Here is a 19558-nt window from a genome sequence, read left to right as displayed (position 1 = left end):
GACACACCAAGGTTCTTCTAATGAATGAAAGTCCAAACTCAAACTAGGAGGGAAAAACATTTTCATCAACTTCAATAAAAATCCAAAGATTAGAAAAAGTGAAGCAACAATGAGTCCTAGTACAGTCCCAGCACTGAAGTCCCTGCTGCTCTTTATACTGGATGTGCTGCATCACTGACTGACAGCTGATGAAGAGTCTCTGGAAACACTCGTTTATCTCCTCTGCTCTTCCTTCTTCTCTCTGCAGGTGGAGGTGATGATGGTAAACAGGACGGTGTGTGTGCTGAGAGAGGAGGAGCTGTGTCCTGATGATCCAGAGAGGTTGAAGCAGCAGCAGCTTGTGTGTAGAGACGCTCTGACTGGGCCATGTTACTGGGAGGTGGAGAGGAGAGCTTCATCCAGCAGTGACTGACAGAGGAATGAGAAGAAATGCAGATGACTGTCAGTGCTGCAGAGTGAACTGCTCTGAGAACAGCTCCACTGTCAGACACAATGTAGAGTCCAGCATCATCCCTGTGTGTCCCTCTGGATCTGACAGAGGATCATCAGTGTATCTGGACTGCTCTGCTGCTGCTCTGTCCTTCTACAGTCTCTGCACAGTCTCTGTCTGACTCTGGCTTCAGACCCTCCTGGATCAAACTCACCTGGAAAGACTTTCAAACATCACTCAATAGATTTGAATACAGAATATATTTGATATATACTGTAGATGTACTGTAGAGTTGCAGTTTGTCACTTGTAAATACAGTCTGTGAGCAGCTCTGAGCTGAAAGATCTTTCTAGAAACAGGAAATGTTTTCACTCTTCTGTTGCTTTTTCATATATTTCCACAACATTAATATTGATCCCACCTGTCTCACCTGTTTCATGCTTTTATACATAATAACAGGACACGTGTGATCTGAGCGCTGCTGTGGTTGCTGTGCTGCACGTCTTCATTTAGATAACAGAGACATCTAGTGGTTCAGAGGGAGAACTGCAGGAGGTAGAGCTGTGTTTTAGCATGGAAAACTTTTTATCTTTTAGGCGCAGATACAAATATGACAAGTATCAGTGTGAGATACAAAAGGTCACATCAGTCAGCAGAGGGAACAGTGATCACACAGCAATGTAAGAATAGAAACATAACAGTGAATCTGGACATGTATACAGAGGGAAGCAAACAAACAGGATGTAACACTACATTAAAGCCACAAATGTGAAGAAAACAAACACAAAGGAAAATATATTTGATCTCAGGAATCCAAATCAGATGCTTTAGAGCAGGGGTCGGCAACCCTGGGCACGCGTGTCACAGCTGGCAAGCGAAGGGTTAACTGATGGCACGACCATAGCTGGACTGGCCATCGGGCATACCGATGATGATTTTTCGTTTTTCTGGGCCAATGATGTTTTTTTATGATTTTTTTTTTTGTAACGGTATAAACGATGGAAGGTGGTGGATTGGCCGGATGCTGGTCGATGTGTAGAAATAAGTCAGTTGTTTGGTGGTGGCTATGGCGGAGCTTCCACAGAGGCAGCAGGTGGATGAGGGAAAGGGGAGGCAGGAGGAGCAGAGACCCGAGGCGGCCGCCGGTCCGAGTGTTGGCCCCCTTGAACTTTCCCACATTTTGTCACATTACAGCACAAACATGAATCAGTTTTATTGGAATTCCACGTGAAAGACCAACACAAAGTGGAACGGAAATCATACATGATTCCAAACATTTTTTACAATAAATAACTGCAAAGTGGGGTGTGCGTAATTATTCTGTCATGGAAAAACACACTGCCATCAACTGTTTTGTTTTTGTCAAAATCACTGTAATATAATCACTGTACCTTTATATACATGTGACTTATATTAATGCTGCTGCCCTCTTGTGGCTAAAGTGTAATTATGTTCTTGTTATTAGGGAAAACATTTGAGAGTAACATGACAAATGAGTCAGCACTTTGGCTTCAGCTTAAGAAATCCTCATTTTTATGTCATCAGTTATAGTTGCATGTATTCATTATCATAAGTTAACCTTTAATATTGATGTCTTAAATTGATTTTACTTAAACTAGCAATAATTTTATGGTTGCATTAAATAAATGCATCACTAATGAATGAACTATTTCAGTAATTAATTTAAAAAATCTACATAATCAATTAAAGATATATATTAATAATGAATTATCCATTAATTTCATTTAAAAATTTTCAATATTTGTTTATATACACTTCAAATTAGTTAATTACATATTTAATCAATTATTGGTTTGTTTTCTATTTTGATTATTTTACTGACACATTTAATGAATTATTTAATGATGTATTTATTTAATTCACGTTGCTACTCCTGGCCCTGCATCGCTGTTCATAAATACATTTTATTTGTCAGCTTCACCCATCAAAGTCAGGGGGCGGGGTTAATGCTGATCAAGTCAAAACCATTGCTTTGGTCTGGTGGGCGTTCTTTTAGTGGGCTTTTCTGTCACGGCCTGCGTGGCAGACTATGATGAGGGGAAGGAGGACCCAAATGCCAACACGTTCTCACTCCTGTATGGAGGACCACAAGAGCCACGCGCATCGAAATAAAGAATTCTGTGCTTAAGTAATGAATTATAGAATAAATTCTGCATTTGTAAATTCATTTTTGAATTCCCATTTAATAAACTGATTTTTGAAATGCTTTTAAAAACTGCATTTCAAAATCCTTTTTCCAATTGCACTTTAATAAACTGCATAAATTGCATGAATGAAGGGATCCTGCAGCGAAACGGAGAGCCCAACCTCTGACTTAGTGCCTGTTTACTCAGTCTGACCACCTGTGAAGTTAACGCGCTAACGTGGCTAACGCTAGCATCACCACACGTAGCCCCGTTATTTTAAGGTCATCTTAGCTCATGAAAGTTTAACATCGCAGCTGTACGAGCTAGCTACGTGTTTTGTAAGCTGCTGTGCTCTTCACAAATAAAGCTGGAAGCAGCTCAGACTATTAGAACCAGCACTGAGGCCTGTTACATTTATGTTAGAGCAACAGCTGCAGCCTTTAAACTAGCGATTAAAATGCTGACAGTAATCAGAATCAAAAACGGTTTTATTGCCAAATGTTGAGCAGGTTTACAACATTAGGAAATTGCTGCGGTGCTTCAGTGCAAACATACTGTCATATAACACTTAAATAAAAATAAAAATAAGGATTAAAAGTGCTAAGTAGATAGATATATACATGAGTGCAGGTGGTGATCAGGGCCAAACATGGAATGATGCAGTGAACACAGCGTAGGGTCACGTGGTAGTGGTGGGAACAGTCATACGGTTATTGTTCATGTGTCCAACAGCAGAGGGGAAGAAACTGTTCTTATGGCGAGAGGTTCTGGTGCGAATGGACCGGAGCCTCCTGCCTGAGGGGAGCAGGTCAAACAGACTGTGTCCAGGGTGAGAAGGGTCAGCTGTGACTGAGCTGCACGCCCCAGTGTCCTGGAGGCGTACAGGTCCTGCAGAGATGGGAGTCTGCAGCCAATCACCTTCTCAGCAGAGCGCACAACATGCTGCAGTCTCTGTTTGTCCCTGATAGTGGCTCCAGCGTACCACACGGTGATGGAGGAGGTGAGGATGGACTCGATGATTGCAGTGTAGAATTGCATCATCGATCATATAATCCATTGTTTCAAATTAGACCTAAAACTCCCCCTTTGGACACATCTTCATGTGTCAAACAAAACCACAACTAGAAAATTAAAAGAAAAAGGTTCATCAGATCATTTCTCAGGAAACCTCAGCGATTCTCCTCTCGAGTATATTTGCTCCGGGCCTGCAAACCTGTGTTTAAATAATAAAATCAGTTTAATTATCATGTTCGATCTTTTCAGCTCCTGGCTCCACCCAGAGCCTGCATCCCCAGAACGACCTAGAAACAAAACCTGTATATTAGCATCAACTTCACATTTAAACTCAGTTCCCCCCCTGTCCTTCCCTCACTGTGATCCACTCTGTGCTATAAGAAACTAAACTTAAAACACAACAGTTATCAGTCATGTGCTTCATACAAAATGTGCGTATGTTTTAGTTTCACGTTGATCCTCTGAGTGTCATGGTACTTCTTTTAATTTGACTTTATCAAATCGAACCAAAATAGGTTTGCTGTCTTTACTTTGCTCGTTTCCCTCCAGCACCACCTCGTATCACCTGCCCTTTCCCTTGGACCAGTGTTTGTTGTTCCATAACTGGATTTGGAATGTGACAAGTCCACCAATCCCCTATATAACTCCTACATTTGGCTTTGGTTCTGTTTTCCTTCTATAAAATGTCATTGACTTCTACAGTGGCCTGCTTTGGTTAATGGTAACATCAGTAATATCAAACATTTTCTCCCCTTCAGCATTTGGCATTTTCCCAACAATATAATGTGACACCATCATCTAAACCCAGTCAATAAAACAACATTTTCTTAAAGCAAACATCAGCAACCCAAAATTAGCCGCCCAAGGGTGGAGTCTGCAGCTCCACTCTCATGTGAACCTTTCGGTCTCCCTCTCTCTCTCTTGTGCTCCTGCCAAAAGCAAAGCAAAGCATCCACCTTTTTCTTACCGGCGTCGTGAATTGTTTGTCAACATCTACTCATCCTAACGCTGGTCCAGTCTTTGTCACGGCTGCACAGCAGACAAGTGGAGCCTCACGCGCAAAGCATCAGAGTCTCCACCCTCATCAATATGAGCTCATTTATTTGTTGTTTCTTTTGTTTTTAGAAAAAGAGTTCTTTATGATCTTGGACTGGATTGACTCGCTGCAATCCTTTTAGACAGGAACTCGCAGGTTCCCACAGGTGACCTTTTCCTCAGCCCATTGTAATCTGGAAAAGCTCACCTTATATTTGCTCTCACAACAATGTTTTACAGCGCTGTTAATTCAATCTTGCAGGCCTGCTTAGAACAAAGAAGGAGGAAAAGAGAGCTGATTATTAGCTCATCAGAGCACAAAACATCATCACCAAAGGGGGCGACACCTGACAGTTTTCTCTAAGTGCACTGTTACAGAAATAATGAGCCGCTCCTCGACATGTCCATGTTTAGTAAAACTCCCTCTATTGAAATAAGAAAACAAGCCAAAGCTAACTGACAGAATGAACCCATCACTAAAACAACAACCCCAAAAATCTTCATCACAGAAAAGTTTTGCTTACTAATCCAACAATATGTTGTGGGAATTAGAACTTTCCGGGTCATAAAGCTTTTGCCCGACTCTTGGCTTAACTAATACTGACATAGTCTGAAATCAGACTTAAAGTCAGTCCCTCTGTTCATTTAGGATAAATGTATCTATATCTGATTTAGGCTAAGTGCCTTTTGTTTAGATGAACTGCTGGACTTCCAGACCAGCAGGTTTAGGGAAGTCTTTATGGGGTCACACTCTGACCCCCCCCACCACACACACACACACACACACGCACGCACGCACGCACAGGCAACGTACTCTTTGTTTGTATGTAGACGTCATATGTTAATGAACGTCATATGTATATTCATGTAACCTCAATAAAAGAGCAGTGTTACGGGGGAGCGGACGAGAGCAACTGGGGTGAAGCGAAGGAACGGCGTTTGTCCGGTTCTCTCCCGTGCACGGGAAACATGAAGAACTTTGCCTACTCGTGTCTTGCTTTGCTATGTAATTAAATTGTCCTTAACGTTCCAATGAATAGGTTTATGCTACAAACCTATCACTGAGGTTAACTACACAACCCCTCGCCACCTCCTTATACACAGGAGTGAGTACAAAAGGGTTCGTACGGACGCATCAGCCGGCCGTCCTTCTGCTCGACACTGTTAGCTGAAAGATGATCGGATCATCCTCTGTCCTGTATTTAAGGCTGAGAGTCTTTGTCCAGTCTCTTTTCCACAGCTACTGTCCACAGCACTGATCCACCTGCAGCACAGCCCCACTCAGTTGTTTTATGATTTACATTGTGCACGTTTCCCTTGCACTGAGCTTGCAAAACCTCTGACAGGAGAAGTCAGGCATGTGTTTCCCCCACCTCCCCTTTTAGGCAGTAATAAAATAGAAAACAAACAATCAAACAGGCTAAAGCTAGAGCACAAGCAAAGACAGCACCGGTGACTAAGTTCTCCCATACTGGACGTACGCTACCACGTGGGCTCAAACAGCAACACATCAGCTCAGTTTACATACTGTTGACATCTTCATCAGAGGGTCAGCAGGGAGCGCTGCTGAGCTGCAGTGGTCTCCACCAGAGTGACGGAGCAGGAATCACAAACAGCACAAACCCACCGTGTTGTTTCCACCCTGTTCAGGAGATCTGAGCCCCCATCCCTTTTTTTCATGTTGCAGCTCTGCACTGCAGGCCCTGAACGCCTCCCGGTTACCCTCAGTGTGCTTAGAGTTTAATTTACAACCGACGAGCTCACAGATCATCTGCAGGCAGGTGAACGAACCCTTAATGTGAGGATAATAGCAGAGCTGAGCTGAGGTCAGAAATAGTCAGGAACGGTGTCGACACAGTGAAGTCAGCTGTTTGGGAATTTGTCTGATTATCAGTTTGGGGGGGTCGGTGTTAAATAACAAAGGCGGTGTAGGATGGAGAGAGGAGGAGGGAGGGAGCAGTGATGATATGAAGTCAGAATACACATGTGGCAGACATAAGGGGGTCAGACAGGAGCAGCATCAGTCTCTGCTCTGTTTTGTTAATAACGTAGAAAAATAATTTTGTACAATCAAGCTACATCGACGGACGCTTTACCTCACGTACCCTAAAATGAAAAAGTAGTGACAGTAAGACGGAGGCTGCACATGACACCATGACTGAGTTCACAGCTGTTGCTTTGATTCTAACGTTTAAGACTTTTGGCATCGACTCCGTTTTAATAAATGAGTGCTGGGAGGCGTCGTTTGACTTCAGGAGCTCCTGCGATGCTCCTGAGATGCTCCTGCGATGCTCTTACTCTGCGGGAGAAAACCAAAAACCAAAAGTAGCAAACATGGAGCGATATGACTCGTTTAGATTTTGGGAAACGTGCATCGACAGGTACAGTGTCCTTTTCCCCGCGTCTTTAAAAATAATTCATGCATAGATCCCCCACTGAGAAAACCCTTTTATATACTTTCTCCTTTGTACACATTTTATATAGAACTATATATAATATCATTTCTCTATATCTGTATTTTCAGAAAAATTCTTTCCACACAATAAAAAACAACAATTAAACAAATGCTTCAAACAAAACAACAAAAAGAGAGAAGATGGAAGAAAGAAAATCACGACTGAGGCCAGTTTGGCACTTTGTCATGAGAACATGACAGAACTCTGTTAGTTGACGGTAAATAGCGAAACTCTATTTTTCTTTTGTTTTTCTTCTCCCTCGATGAGAAATGAAACACAGCAGTACTTACTTGGCACCTAAAAATGCTGGTCGAATGAAAGATATCAGTGTTTTCATAGTTATATGTTTAGTGTACGCCTCCCCCTCCAGACTGCTCAGCAGATCGGGAATTTTTAGAGAAGAGCAGGAGGGAGGCGTGTCAAATGAGAGGAAGAGAGCAGTAATAAAACACGGATGTAGAAAAGAGAAGCATAATGTGCACATAACACACAGGAGATGGAAAAAGAGATGACGCCAACGTAAAAAAGAGAAAACAGCGAGGAGCGAGAGAGCATTTGTCCCTTTGACAAATGTTGGAGGTCTTGAGCCTGGAAACAGCAGACCGTCTTTGAAAACAGTATCTTTGAAAGATCTGAGTCACCCACCCCAAACTGCTCATCTGCTGCTGGACACTTCAGTTGCACCTCCACATGCCACCAGTGGAGGGAGCTGCCAAGTTTCACAGCACATGACGCAGCAGGTGTAGTTGCTTTTGGAGAAAGAAGAGAATAAGAGGACAGAACGAAGGCCCACGTCTAGAGGCCTCCCTTCCAGAGCGGAAGCAGAGCCAGTGTTCCTGGTCCCTAGGTGGCGCTGTGTCGGGCCTGTCCCTACTATACCCTGGTGGTGGAGTGGGGGTGGGGCAGGGTGTTGTTGTGGCCGGTGGAGGGGAATGTGTTGAAGGCGTGAAGAGGCTGCATGCTGGTGATGGTGCTGGGGATCACGGTGATGGTGTATGGCGTCATCAGCGGCACGTTGTCGGGGGCGCGGCGCAGCGCCAGGGTGTAGTCGGGAGGGCAGGCGGGCCGCAGGATGTCGTGGGGTCGCAGGGGCTCCATGTCGTGGTGAGCGTCGTGCTCCCAGTCCTTCATCTGCAGGGACATGATCTCCTCCTCCTGGCTGTGAGCCAGGTCGTTGGCGGGGCCGCCCCGCTGAGGGGACAGCCGGTGCCGGTGCATCTCGTGCCGCTTGTCACGCTTGTAGTAAAGGGCGGCGAAGGCCAGGATGTTGAGGAAGAAGAGCGACGCTCCAACTGCAACTGTCATGCTCAGTTCGGTGGAGTAGTCGCGGGTGTCTCCGGGAAAGAGGTCCTGGGGCGGGCGCTCTGAGCCCTCGGGCTCAGGATCTGATGGGAAGGTAGGGTAAGGATGACGAGTGGTTCGAGGAACGTTGTTTCTGGGCCTCATGGTGCCGGGGTCACGGCCTGCGGGGGAGCGCGTAGTGGTGGGAAAGAGCACGTCGTGCAGGCTGTGAAGATGAGGGACTAATTCCAGCCAAAAGGCCACTTTGTTAGCTCTGTAGTTGTCTCTGACACGAGGTTTCAAACCGATGTGAAGGTACTGCTTGTCCTTCCAGTTGAACTTGGTCCAGATGACCTCCTCGAAGCGGTTGGGCTTGGTATGAATGAACTCGGTGTCCTGAGGGACGGGCAGGTTGGGGTCCCTGGTGGAGCATAAAGGTTAAACGTTTCAGTTCAAAGTTATATTCAGTCTCCATTATAAGTAACATGTGGCATCAATACACTGAATACAGACAGGAGGCCCATTCTCTGTGCAACCTTTAAACTATCTAAGACCAACCGGCTGCTCTGGGATCTGGATGCTTTTGGTGAACCAGTATGTTCAATTCTTCAAAGCCACACGGGAATTAAACTAGCAACCTAGATTCAAGTATTCAAGATGACTAGAAGGCTGTCAGTGAACATACAGTAACGTGTACAGTTTACACTACTGTGACATGAGGCCTACCCAGTCTTTGCGAAGTTAGTCCAGTAAGTCATGACCACAGCGCTCAGCATCACATCGTTCTTGGAGAAGTTGCACGGGAGCAGGTCCGTGGCACCGATCATCGGTACGCCGAACACGTAAGGTATCTCGTCTCCGTGCGCGGCGTCGGCCCACTCGGGCCGCGTCTCGGTTTGGCAGTGGTGGTAGAACGTGTAAAAGTAAACTGGGGACTGAAACTCAGCATGGAGTTTGGCAGTGGCCACAGCTGGTGCCACCCACTGGTGGTCCGTAAACAGGAAGCGAGTGAGAAATCTAGAGAGGAAAAAAACTCTTTCTGATAACAGAAGGAGTGACAGGCAGCAGAGAGGAAGCATGACTGCATTATCCAAACATGTCTGTACTGTGACTGTGGTCCGGCTGTGAGGGGTTCGCAGGCCGATCTGTCAGAAACACCGACACTGAGATTGGGAGCCCACTACCTGGGGGATGATAGCATTACTGCCCACAGAGCCTCAAAGGTTAAGGCGCAGACACGCCGTGATGTGGATGAGTGGCTCTCTTTAGCACGCTTGTCTTGTTTGATGCACTTCACTGGGCTCACATGTTACTGATTCCATTCTTTACTCGCATGTTTTAAACGCTTAAAGCACTTTCACAGCTTTTTATATTCTTTTGAAAATTCATGTGAACTCAAGCTGTCAGAATTGTAATGTAAGCTTTGATAATTGTCCACATTTGTCATTTTGACGATTATCCGTTTATTTTAATGAATACAGCAAACAGAAAAAAACGAACAAATCAACAAACGCGGCTCCTAATGAGACAAAACCTGATGATGCTGCAAAATGCAGTTAAGTGAGAGGAGGCTGTAAAATGGAATAACTGAAAAAGTGGCAGTGTACAGAGGTGGCGTCCTCACCCTCTGGGTAGCCGTAGAGGTTGTCAACAAAGCTGGAGATGGTGTAGTCGAACGCCGCAGCTGAGATGCCGTCGTTGTCCTCACTGTCGTCCACAAACTTCAGCCCCTCTCCCTGGTTCACTCCTATCAGGATGTCATAGTTTAGGAGCTCCCCCTGGTGGAGCAAATAAGGAAGAACATGCTGAGTGCTGGAACAGAGCCTGTGTGCATCACAAGTCTACAACAGGAAGTGCAGCTGAAGCACAGCTTTGTGAATTGGCAGCATTTCATTTCCCAGTAAACAAAATAAAGATTAGCTGTTGCCATGAAATTCCTACTATAAAATGTAAATACTGCAATATATGCAGGGTTCATACACATTTTTAGGGTCAAATTCAAGCACTTTTTAAGCACATTCAAGGTCAATTTTCAAGCTTTTCCAGCACATTACCAAAAAAGAAGCATGTTTCACTTTGCATCACCTCAGTAAGACCTTGTAAAAATTTAAACAAATCATCTGAGGTCGATTTAAATGTCTTTTGTTCCCCTTTTGTTAAAAGAGCAGCACACAAAAATACAGAAAAAGGAAACGGTTGCCTTACATGCATATAGTGTACAAACTCAAAAAACACATTCCTCTTAAAAATTAAGATGTGCAAATGTGAACAAATCAACTTGTTAGAGATCTTCATCTCCACTGTAAATAAACAACAAGCCAGAGAACAAGAAAACTGCACCAAACACCACAAACACCAACAAATTAATGTCTTCTCATCAGACATTGAAGCTTCTTTCCTGTGTGACATAAAAAATAAGAGACCGATGTTTGTTTGTTTTTTTAACTAGTTAAGCACCCACGTTCAGTCATCCACCCATTCACGCACACATTCACACACTGGTGATGTAGCTACAGCCACCCTGGGGCGCCACCAGGCCCTCTGACCACCACCAGTAGGCGCCGGGTGAAGTGTCTTGCCCAAGGACACAACGACCGAGACTGTCCAAGCCGGGGCTCGATTACAAGGCGAACTCCTAACTCTTGAGCCACGATCGCCCAGTGGGGACATGGGGACATTTCAATTTCCAGCAGGAAGCTCCCCCTTTTTGTTAAACCCTTTAGATCAGGGGTCGGCAACCTGCGGCTCTTTAGTCCTTATAGTGCGGCTCCGCGTGGTTTGGGAAAATAAATTAGCTGAAGTGTATTTTATTTATGTTAGTTCTTTTTTTAACTTGTAGTTCTAAATTGGAAGATTATTGTGATTTTGCAATATACAAATAAAATTATATTTTGTTATTTTTTCATCGCTCAAAATAAGCGTCACACTCGCGGAAGCCGGTGTACCCGGCGAAACGCCGTGCATTTATCGAGCCTTTCAACCCCAGATAGGCCAATTATTGCTCTTTGGCTCTTTGGGTCTTAAAGGTTGCTGACCCCTGCTTTAGATGAACAGAGTTTTTTAATTAAATACATAATCTTTAATAAATGTTCTCTTTTATAAAAAGTAGGATAATTAAAAAAACTTTTATTATACCGCTATTGAGTAGAAAAAAAACTCGTGTTTTCTGTCGTCTGTTATATAATATTAGTGATGTTTGTGACAATTAATTTCTTAATCGGCTGGACTAACCAATAGTCCACAACCAGGAAACACTGAAATTTTACGTTAAGTTTGAAAACAGTTTAAAAAAAAACACCCCATTCCAAAATGTCTTGTGACAATCTCATTGGCTTAGGGAGTGATGATGTCATAGATCTTAAGAATCTTAAGTCCTTTGATGTTTTTCCTTAAGTAGGGGTGAGAAACAGCAAGTTTTAGTTCGTTTCAGCAGCATCTGTGTTTGCAGCCTACAAAACGTTCACCACAAGCTCTTCAAAGTCATCGTATAGAAACTCCAACATGTTTCCAAGAAAAAAACAACCAATTCAAAAAGATTACGCCGCCTCTCCTTCCTGGCGTGGCCGGCCAATTTCCCCAAATGGCGTGTCATCCTTCCAAAGGGCGTTAGAGGAGAGTAGGAAGGAAAACTACCTTCTCCAGAAAAAAATGCAACAAATTGAAGAAGAGAAACTTCAACTGGAGGACAAATGTAGACGAATGGAAGCCCAAAATAAAGAGCTGGAAGAAAGACAACAGCGCCAGCCGGACATAAAAATTATTAATGAGGGCTGGGGAATCAAGTTTGCTCAGAGCCGAGAGCAGATTGTGCACCTCATTAAAGAAAACAGGCAAAAGCGTGCAGAACTCAAAGAAATGACCAACCAGCTCCAAGACAAGAAAACGATGACTGATAAGATACAACGGGATCTCCAATACATGGACCGAAAAAATCGGCTCCTCCAAAGACAGCTCCATGAAGCTGTGGAAGAAAAGAAAGAATTCCTCCAACAGAAGGAAGAGCAGGACAAAAAGCAACGAGACATGCAGCACGAACTGAAGAGCATGCAGGAAAAATACCGCATGCTGAAAGAAAGCCTGGATGAAACACTGCGCCAAAATAAAGACCTTCTTCAACAGAAAGAGCAACAGCAAGAAAGACTGAAAGAAGGAAAACGTATCGTCCAGGACTTTGAGTCTAAAAATCTAAAACTGCAAGAGTTTTGTAATCAGCTGGAGGACAAAGCAACTAAAGTGGAAGAAGAAAAGGACAAACTGGAGAAACGCTGCTCACAGATGCAGAGAAGGATCGATCAGATAGCGAGAAACAACTCCGAGCTCGTTAAGGGGATTTTGGTGGAATTCAATAACTTGAAGCGTGAAAACACTCAAATGCAGGCGCAAAAACAACAAGAAGACAAAATACATGAAGACCTGCAGCTCACGCTCCAAGAAATCCAGAAAAGAAACGAGCAGTTAGAAGACAAGCACAAAGAGGTCCAACAGAGAAATGCAGACATGCACAAGGACAAGCTGATACAGGAGGCAACATCCAAACAACTCAAAGACAAGCTTGAAGAACAACAAGCAACATTGGAAGAGGTGGAACAAAGATGTGAGAAACTTGAAGAACAAAACGCAGAAACCATCGATGAGCTGAGAAATCTCATCCCGGAGAAAAAAGCGCTCGTGGAAAAGTGCATGAAAAAAAAGAAAAAATGGTTCCACTTGTTCCGGAGGAGAGACGCTACTGCTTCCTCACCTGATGTAGCCTCGTCTTGCTCCACCTCTGTTAACCCCCCCAACCAGTCCCGGCCGTTGACTGTCCCCTCCTGAGCCTGGTTCTGCCGGAGGTTCCTGCCCGTTTAAAGGCAGTTTTTCCTCCCCACTGTCGCCAACTGCTTGCTCAGAGGGGATTGTTGGGCTTTTCTCTCCTCTGCCTTGTTTCTTCATTTACTTGCTTGTTTAACTTTTTTAAACTTATCTAAATAATAAACCAATTAAATTTATCCTTTGAGTATTTTTCATCTCATCTTTACAGAATCTTTCCAAAACATTTTCAAACATTCAGATCTGTCTTTTATTTTCTTCTTGAAGCCTCATAAATGGTGAACTAAAAACCCGGAACATGGTTTGAAACATAGTTTCAGCTGAAACTGGCATAACATGCTGTGTGTGTGTGTGTGTGTGTGTGTGTGTGTGTGTGTGTGTGTGTGTGTGTGTGTGTGTGTGTGTGTGTCAGGGTATCACTAGTTAGGTCATCATGTTTAGACTCATTCACTCCAAAATTATTTAGGCCAAATCTTTAAAACAGTGTCATTTCATACACATTTTCAATTCACTTCAATCGCACAAATGCAGAAATAATTATTTGCAGTATCGTATTTATTATGAGAATGTCATGCCTGATCATTTGTACCTACACCACCAAAAATGGGGGCAAAAGGGAGGAGATCATGTTTAATCGGTTATAAGAAAAGGTCAGAAATATAAGTGCCGACATGAGCAGTGTCCACAGAAACCTCTGACTCTCAGCTCAAAGCTCATATAAACCATTTCTACAACCAGCAAACAAACAAAGACACCGAACAGTTAAAAGAGCAGTGACGTCACCACGAATCTGTGGTCAGGTAATATCCATGTTTTGATTGATGATTTTCTGGAGTTAAATGTGAACCGAAGCATATTTTGGGTGTTATATGCTATTAAATACTTTTTAATTTATTTAAAAGTATTTAATAGCATATAACACCCAAAACATGCTGGGTGTGGAAATAAGAAAATCAGAATTTCCTCTGTTTGAGTCACAGTAACTTTGACATAGTAACATTTGCAGTAAGTCCTAAATGTTCACCTTTAAAATCCCTCCCTCTGTTCATTTTGCCCACATCATGTTTCAGTGGTTGGCCTCAGGTTCTTCAGCTTCCTGACAGTCTGAAGTCAGCTGACAGAGTTTCACCTGCTAAATACACAGAAAATCTTGTTAAAGCCGCACAGTTTGCCCAACAGTAATATTCCCATTAAGCCCTTTCTAAACACTTTATAACAATGTGTCATCACTAAATTATAAACTTCTTCTCCAGATCTGCACGACTGCACTTAGTCACAGACTTTATTTAATTGTCCTGCGGCTGCTATCATATATTTTACCAAACAGTTCTTCTCACACAGTCACAGATATATTTCTCTCAATGCAAACTTCACTCATGTCTCAGACAGGAAACTTGAGTTTTTCTTTTTTTTCTGTCCCCACTCATTCAACTAATTTGCATATTGAGTCACATCTCGAGAAGTTGCCCTGACAACAGAAATGCATATTCAAAACATTGCTGCATAATTCAATTATTATTCTTTTATTTTTATTTCTACAGTCGTCACTTCTTTTGCTCAATCAGCTGGAAACCACTTCTAATTCACTATTTTAAACCTGCTTTAAGCTTCTAATCCCTGGTTGGTCCTCCCAGTCTCTTTTTCCTTGTCACAAAAGTCGCTCTATTGTCCTGCAACTTCCTGAGTTATTCCTCAGCTTCAGCCTTTAAGTGTGTTAAATCTACACCATTCAGCATTTATGTCATGTATTCACATTCATGAGTGTAAGCATGTCTTCATTGCGTGTATGTTGTGTGTTCATATTAATATTGAGTGTAAGCTGGTCTTCGTTGCCTCGATGTGTTTTTATAATCAGATTTAATTCCTGCATCTTTGCGCTGAACTGTGGATTCAAACTGTCTCACTTCTGATTCTCTCCAAAAACAATTTCACATGTGACAATTTCTACATGTGTGTTTTCTATTTTTCTATTCATTTATGTATTATTAGTTCATTTATTTCTTTATCTCTCTCTCTCTCTTACTTTTTTTATTTACCTTTCTGTTGCGATGCTCTGGATGTTTCTAAACCCCACAAATGCAGTCTCACTGTTCAACCCAATTTTCCTATGCTGGCATCCTGGCAGCTGCACGCTTGACTTTTCTCAGTTCATGGGCAGTTATTTTGCGCCTTGGTTTTTCCACACGCTTCTTGCGACCCTGTTGACTATTTTGAATGAAACGCTTGATTGTTCGATGATCACGCTTCAGAAGCTTTGCAATTTTGAGACTGCTGCATCCCTCTGCAAGATATCTCACTATTTTTGACTTTTCTGAGCCTGTCAAGTCCTTCTTTTGACCCATTTTGCCAAAGGAAAGGACGTTGCCTAATAATTCTGCACTCCCTGTAGACTTTTGTCTTATCGCCTTAACCTCCATGGTCTCAAATTCTTTCAGGATATAATTTCTTTTAACCGGATTAGGGCAAATTTCGTTTATCAAAATATTCCTGATCACTTTGTTTGTAAACCTGCTGTCACCAAATTCAACTCCAGCTATGCAGAGCTGCCTCAGTCCAGGAGAAATTTTAGAGTGCACAATATCTTCTTTTATCATTGATCTCAAAGGGACTGGGATGGCTTTCACTGGGGATTTATATCTCTTAGCAGTACATCTTACATCAAATTTCTCACAAAACGTCTCATGTTTTAGTAAGACCCCATTATCATCCATAAAATGAGCTACAGCCCAAATCCCTTTAGATCTCCATTCATCCACGTACACAGATTTCCTACACAAACGGATATACCTGTTGTTCCATATAGGGGTATTGTGAGGAGTAAAGCTATGTTTATAGATTAATTTCCAGTAGAGACGGACCTGCTGATGGAAAGCTGAGAGTTTAACAGGTAACGAACTGCAATCAAAGTCACAACGTAACAAAAAGTCTATTCCACCCATTTTGCCAAAAATCACATTGGGAATAATGTTCCAAAAGGAATTTTTGTTCCTAATGAAAGATCTTAACCATTTCAATTTTAGTACACCATTCATAACATCAAAGTCAGTGGCATTAGCCCCACCCTCTTCATAATTCTTAATCACATCATTTTTCTTTATATAATGACATTTGTTCCTCCATATGAACCTAAAATTAAGAGTATTTATAGATTTAATTAGTTTTGGAGGTATGGGCAGAGAAAAGGCTGGATAGATGAGTCTGGACAGACTGTCCATGTTGGTTAGCAAGATTCTCCCAAACAGAGTTATGTCCCTTTGCAGCCACCTGTTTAAAATTGACTTACACTTTTCTATATTGGTACAGATATTCTTATTTTCTGTTGATGTCTTATCCTTGCAAATTACAATGCCCAGATACTTCACCTCTTTTTTGATCTGCATATTATTTATTGCTTGCAGGGGACACTCATGCAGAGCTAGAATTTTGCATTTATTAATATTCAGCTGTAGGCCAGAAGCTTTGGAGAAGTGGTTGATCGCCTGCAAGGCTAAAGGAATCTGGTCCTCATTTTTTAGAAACAGGGTGGTATCATCTGCCAGCTGACTGATTATTATCTGTTCACCCATCACAGTTAACCCCTTAATGTGACTGTTTTTAATCAAAATAGACAACAGCTCAGCAACCATGATGAACAGAAGTGGTGAGCTGCTACATCCCTGCCTTATCCCTCTATTAACCTCAAACCTTGAACATGTACCATGTTCTAGCAAAACAGAGCTGTTAATGTCATTATATAGCATCTCTATAACGTTGATAAATTCCTCTCCAAAACCAAAAGACTGCAGAGTTTTTAATATGAACGTATGTTCAACTGAGTCAAATGCTTTGTAAAAATCCAAGAACAGGATGTACCCTCTCTCTTGGATTAATTCACTGTATTCAAGGAGATCCAAAACCAGCCTAATATTGTTATGAATTAGTCTTCCTTTCAAAAAACCTGATTGTGTTTCACTGATAATGTTTGAGATGCCTTTCTTTAGCCTCTCAGCTACAGCTCCAGACAGGATCTTATAGTCAGTGTTTAGTAAGGTGATGGGTCTTAAATTGTCTAAAATTCTTTTATCCTTACCCGATTTAGGGATCAGGGTTATCAGCCCTTGTTTCATGCTCGGCATCACTTCTTTTTTCTCTATCGATTCCTTTAATGCATCAAACAATAAAGTTCTTAGGTCCTTCCAGAAGAATTGATAAAAATTAGTAGTGAGTCCATCTGTCCCTGGGGACTTGTTTAATGCCATTTTCATGACCACCAAATCCAGTTCCTCAATTTTAAGCTCTGAATCACACAGATCTTTGAACGGCTTGTCAATACATGGGATGAGATTATGAATCTTATCAAAGAAACTATCAGAATCAGCTGCTGAATATTCTGAGGAGTACAATTTGGAATAAAAAGTGAAGACTTCCTTTTCAATCTTTCTGAAATCTTTACATTCAGTCCCATTTATCAACAAGCTTGAGATTAGATTTCTCTGCTGTCTGCACTTTTCCAGCTTACTAAAATATGATGAGTTCTTTTCACCTGCCTCAATCCACTTGGCTCTCGATCTTATAAAGGCACCCTGGGCTTTCTCTAGGTAAAGATCGTCTAATTTAGTTTGTAACTCCATCAATTTATTCTTTTCTTGCACGTTTAGTTTTTCTTTACTACAGCACTGAGTTATTTCACGAAGTAAATTACTTTCATATTCCCGTTTTTCCCTGTTCAGTTCTTTGCAGAATTTTATAGTGAATTCTCTGATTTTGAATTTAATAAGTTCCCATTTCTGTATATTACCCACTACTGAGTCATCATTTTTTATATCTGTAATTTTATGTCTAATTTTATCACAATACTTGTCCTTATTTAAAAGGCTGGCATTAAATTTCCAATATCCCCTGCTACTACGTTTCATCCTTGTTGGTTCTAAGACAAGATCAATGAAACAGTGATCAGATAGGGGTGCTTTGGAGATTTTAGATGGTGAAGTACACCTCAAAATGTCATCGCTCACTAACCAATAATCAATTCTTGACCTGCTTTCTCCATTAGGTTTAAACCATGAATAATTCTTAACTCCAGGATTCAAACTTCTCCAAATGTCTGTAAAATTATTATCACTAGAAAAGTTCTCAATAATGTTATTCTGTTGCCTCCTTCCTAAGCGAGGAGGCCATCTGTCCATCCATTCATCTGAGGTCATGTTCCAGTCTCCTCCTATTAGGATGTAATCTGTGGGGTACATAACTTTAAACTCTGAAATAACATTTGTTAGATTTTCCAATAGACGTTTATTTTGACCTTCGTTATTATGTCCATAAAGATTTGTAACAATTAGAAATATACCTTCGCTCTTCAAGCTGCAGTTGACCAATGACCCTCACTATCAGCTTTATATGTTATAATCTCCCCTGGGAACTTATTAAAACAAATCGCCACACCTCCAGATCTGTTAGATCCACGACTGAAAAGAATCTTGTCTCCCCACTGATTAGCCCAAAAGGTAACATCGGCATCCACAGAGTGAGTCTCTTGTAAAAACAGACAGTGACATTTTTGCCCCTTGCAAAATAAAAAAAGTGCCTTTCTCTTAACAATTTCCTTCAAACCCCGAACGTTTAATGAACCAAAAGAAATTTTTGAGTGAACCATAATAAGAGTATGCTAAGAAAATAACTTTTTTTTAAAAAAAGAAAAGAAAAATATATAAACATGAGTTTAAATTGTAACACTTGTCACCAACTCAGTGACTAATAACCTTTAACTTTAAGTAGAACTCTTTTGTCCCATTAATAATATTCCACTGTATACAGTCTTACATCAAGTCTTTCATTCAACGTCGATGATCCTCCGTCCTTCGATGTATCCATGAGGACCCCGGAAAAAGGCCCGTTTCCCAGCCCGTCTGGCTTGTTCAATTTGCGGCCACAGCCGCCTCCTCTCTTCCCAGTCCTCCCGCGGCAGTACCTCAGCGAAGTGGAAACCGCCGTTCTTACAGACAGCCGAATCTTTGGTGCGACGCCAAATCTCCTCTTTCACGTGTCTCAGAGCAAACAGAATGATGATATGTCGGACCTTGTTCTCAATCTTCTTCCCAACTCTATGCACCACATCCACAGATTCTTCAAGCTTTGATATCATATCAGGTGCGATCTTGCCAAGAATTCCAATAACCAGCGATCTGACACCTTCATCTCTTTTCTCTTCTAATCCTTTAATCCGGAGGCACCACCTCATTTTGTACCTTTCTTGCTCTCACACTCTCTCCTTGAGATCGTAGTTATCTTTGGTCAACTGCTCGTTTCGTCTCTCCAACTCTTTAACCTTTTGTTTACATTCTTTCACCTCCTCCGAGTTGAACTGAACCGCTTTGGCTAGGCTGGCTAGCATCGTACTAGCTTGCTTG

At 42.1% G+C, this 19558-nt stretch overlaps 1 protein-coding gene, 1 long non-coding RNA gene and 1 pseudogene across 4 annotated transcripts in view; 2 read left to right on the top strand and 1 right to left on the bottom strand.

Annotated features, from left to right (window-relative positions):
* Positions 1–19558, top strand: part of LOC145419307 (NACHT, LRR and PYD domains-containing protein 12-like) — a 174881-nt pseudogene that overhangs the window by 40202 nt on the left and 115121 nt on the right. The window lies entirely within an intron of this gene.
* Positions 1–19558, top strand: part of LOC145425294 (uncharacterized) — a 95233-nt gene that overhangs the window by 3626 nt on the left and 72049 nt on the right. Inside the window, exon 2 of one of the 2 annotated variants that reach the window (XR_013905954.1) lies at positions 248–2666. The exons of the other annotated variant lie outside the window; for it this stretch is intronic. This is a non-coding gene — a long non-coding RNA (uncharacterized LOC145425294). Of the gene's footprint in view, positions 1–247; positions 2667–19558 lie in introns of those variants that run through there. 2 annotated transcript variants of the gene reach the window in all.
* LOC145426158 (neuroligin-2-like) lies at positions 7153–19542 on the bottom strand. The gene is made up of 5 exons (XM_080299692.1): positions 19412–19542; positions 19120–19252; positions 9952–10204; positions 9090–9402; positions 7153–8784 (listed from the first exon to the last, which is right to left on the bottom strand). The coding sequence occupies exons 1-5, from the start codon at positions 19540–19542 to the stop codon at positions 7956–7958; spliced, it is 1659 nt and encodes a 552-aa protein (XP_080155818.1). The 3' UTR covers positions 7153–7955.

Source organism: Astatotilapia calliptera, chromosome 3 (assembly GCF_964374335.1).
Source record: "Astatotilapia calliptera chromosome 3, fAstCal68.1, whole genome shotgun sequence".
In the NCBI taxonomy this organism is placed as follows: domain Eukaryota; kingdom Metazoa; phylum Chordata; class Actinopteri; order Cichliformes; family Cichlidae; genus Astatotilapia; species Astatotilapia calliptera.
The sequence above is the reverse complement of the archived record's forward strand: the minus strand, read 5'-3'. Positions and strand labels throughout refer to the sequence as shown.

Bases quoted from the DNA above. Each gene is read 5' to 3' on its own strand.
- LOC145426158 (XM_080299692.1), bottom strand. From the start codon at position 19,542: ATGCTAGCCAGCCTAGCCAAAGCGGTTCAGTTCAACTCGGAGGAGGTG. The intron at 10,205-19,119 runs GTACTGCCGCGG...TTCCTGTTGTAG, and splicing joins GCGGTTTCCACTTCGCTGAG to ACTTGTGATGCACACAGGCT. The intron at 8,785-9,089 runs GTAGGCCTCATG...ATGCTCCACCAG, and splicing joins ACTAACTTCGCAAAGACTGG to GGACCCCAACCTGCCCGTCC.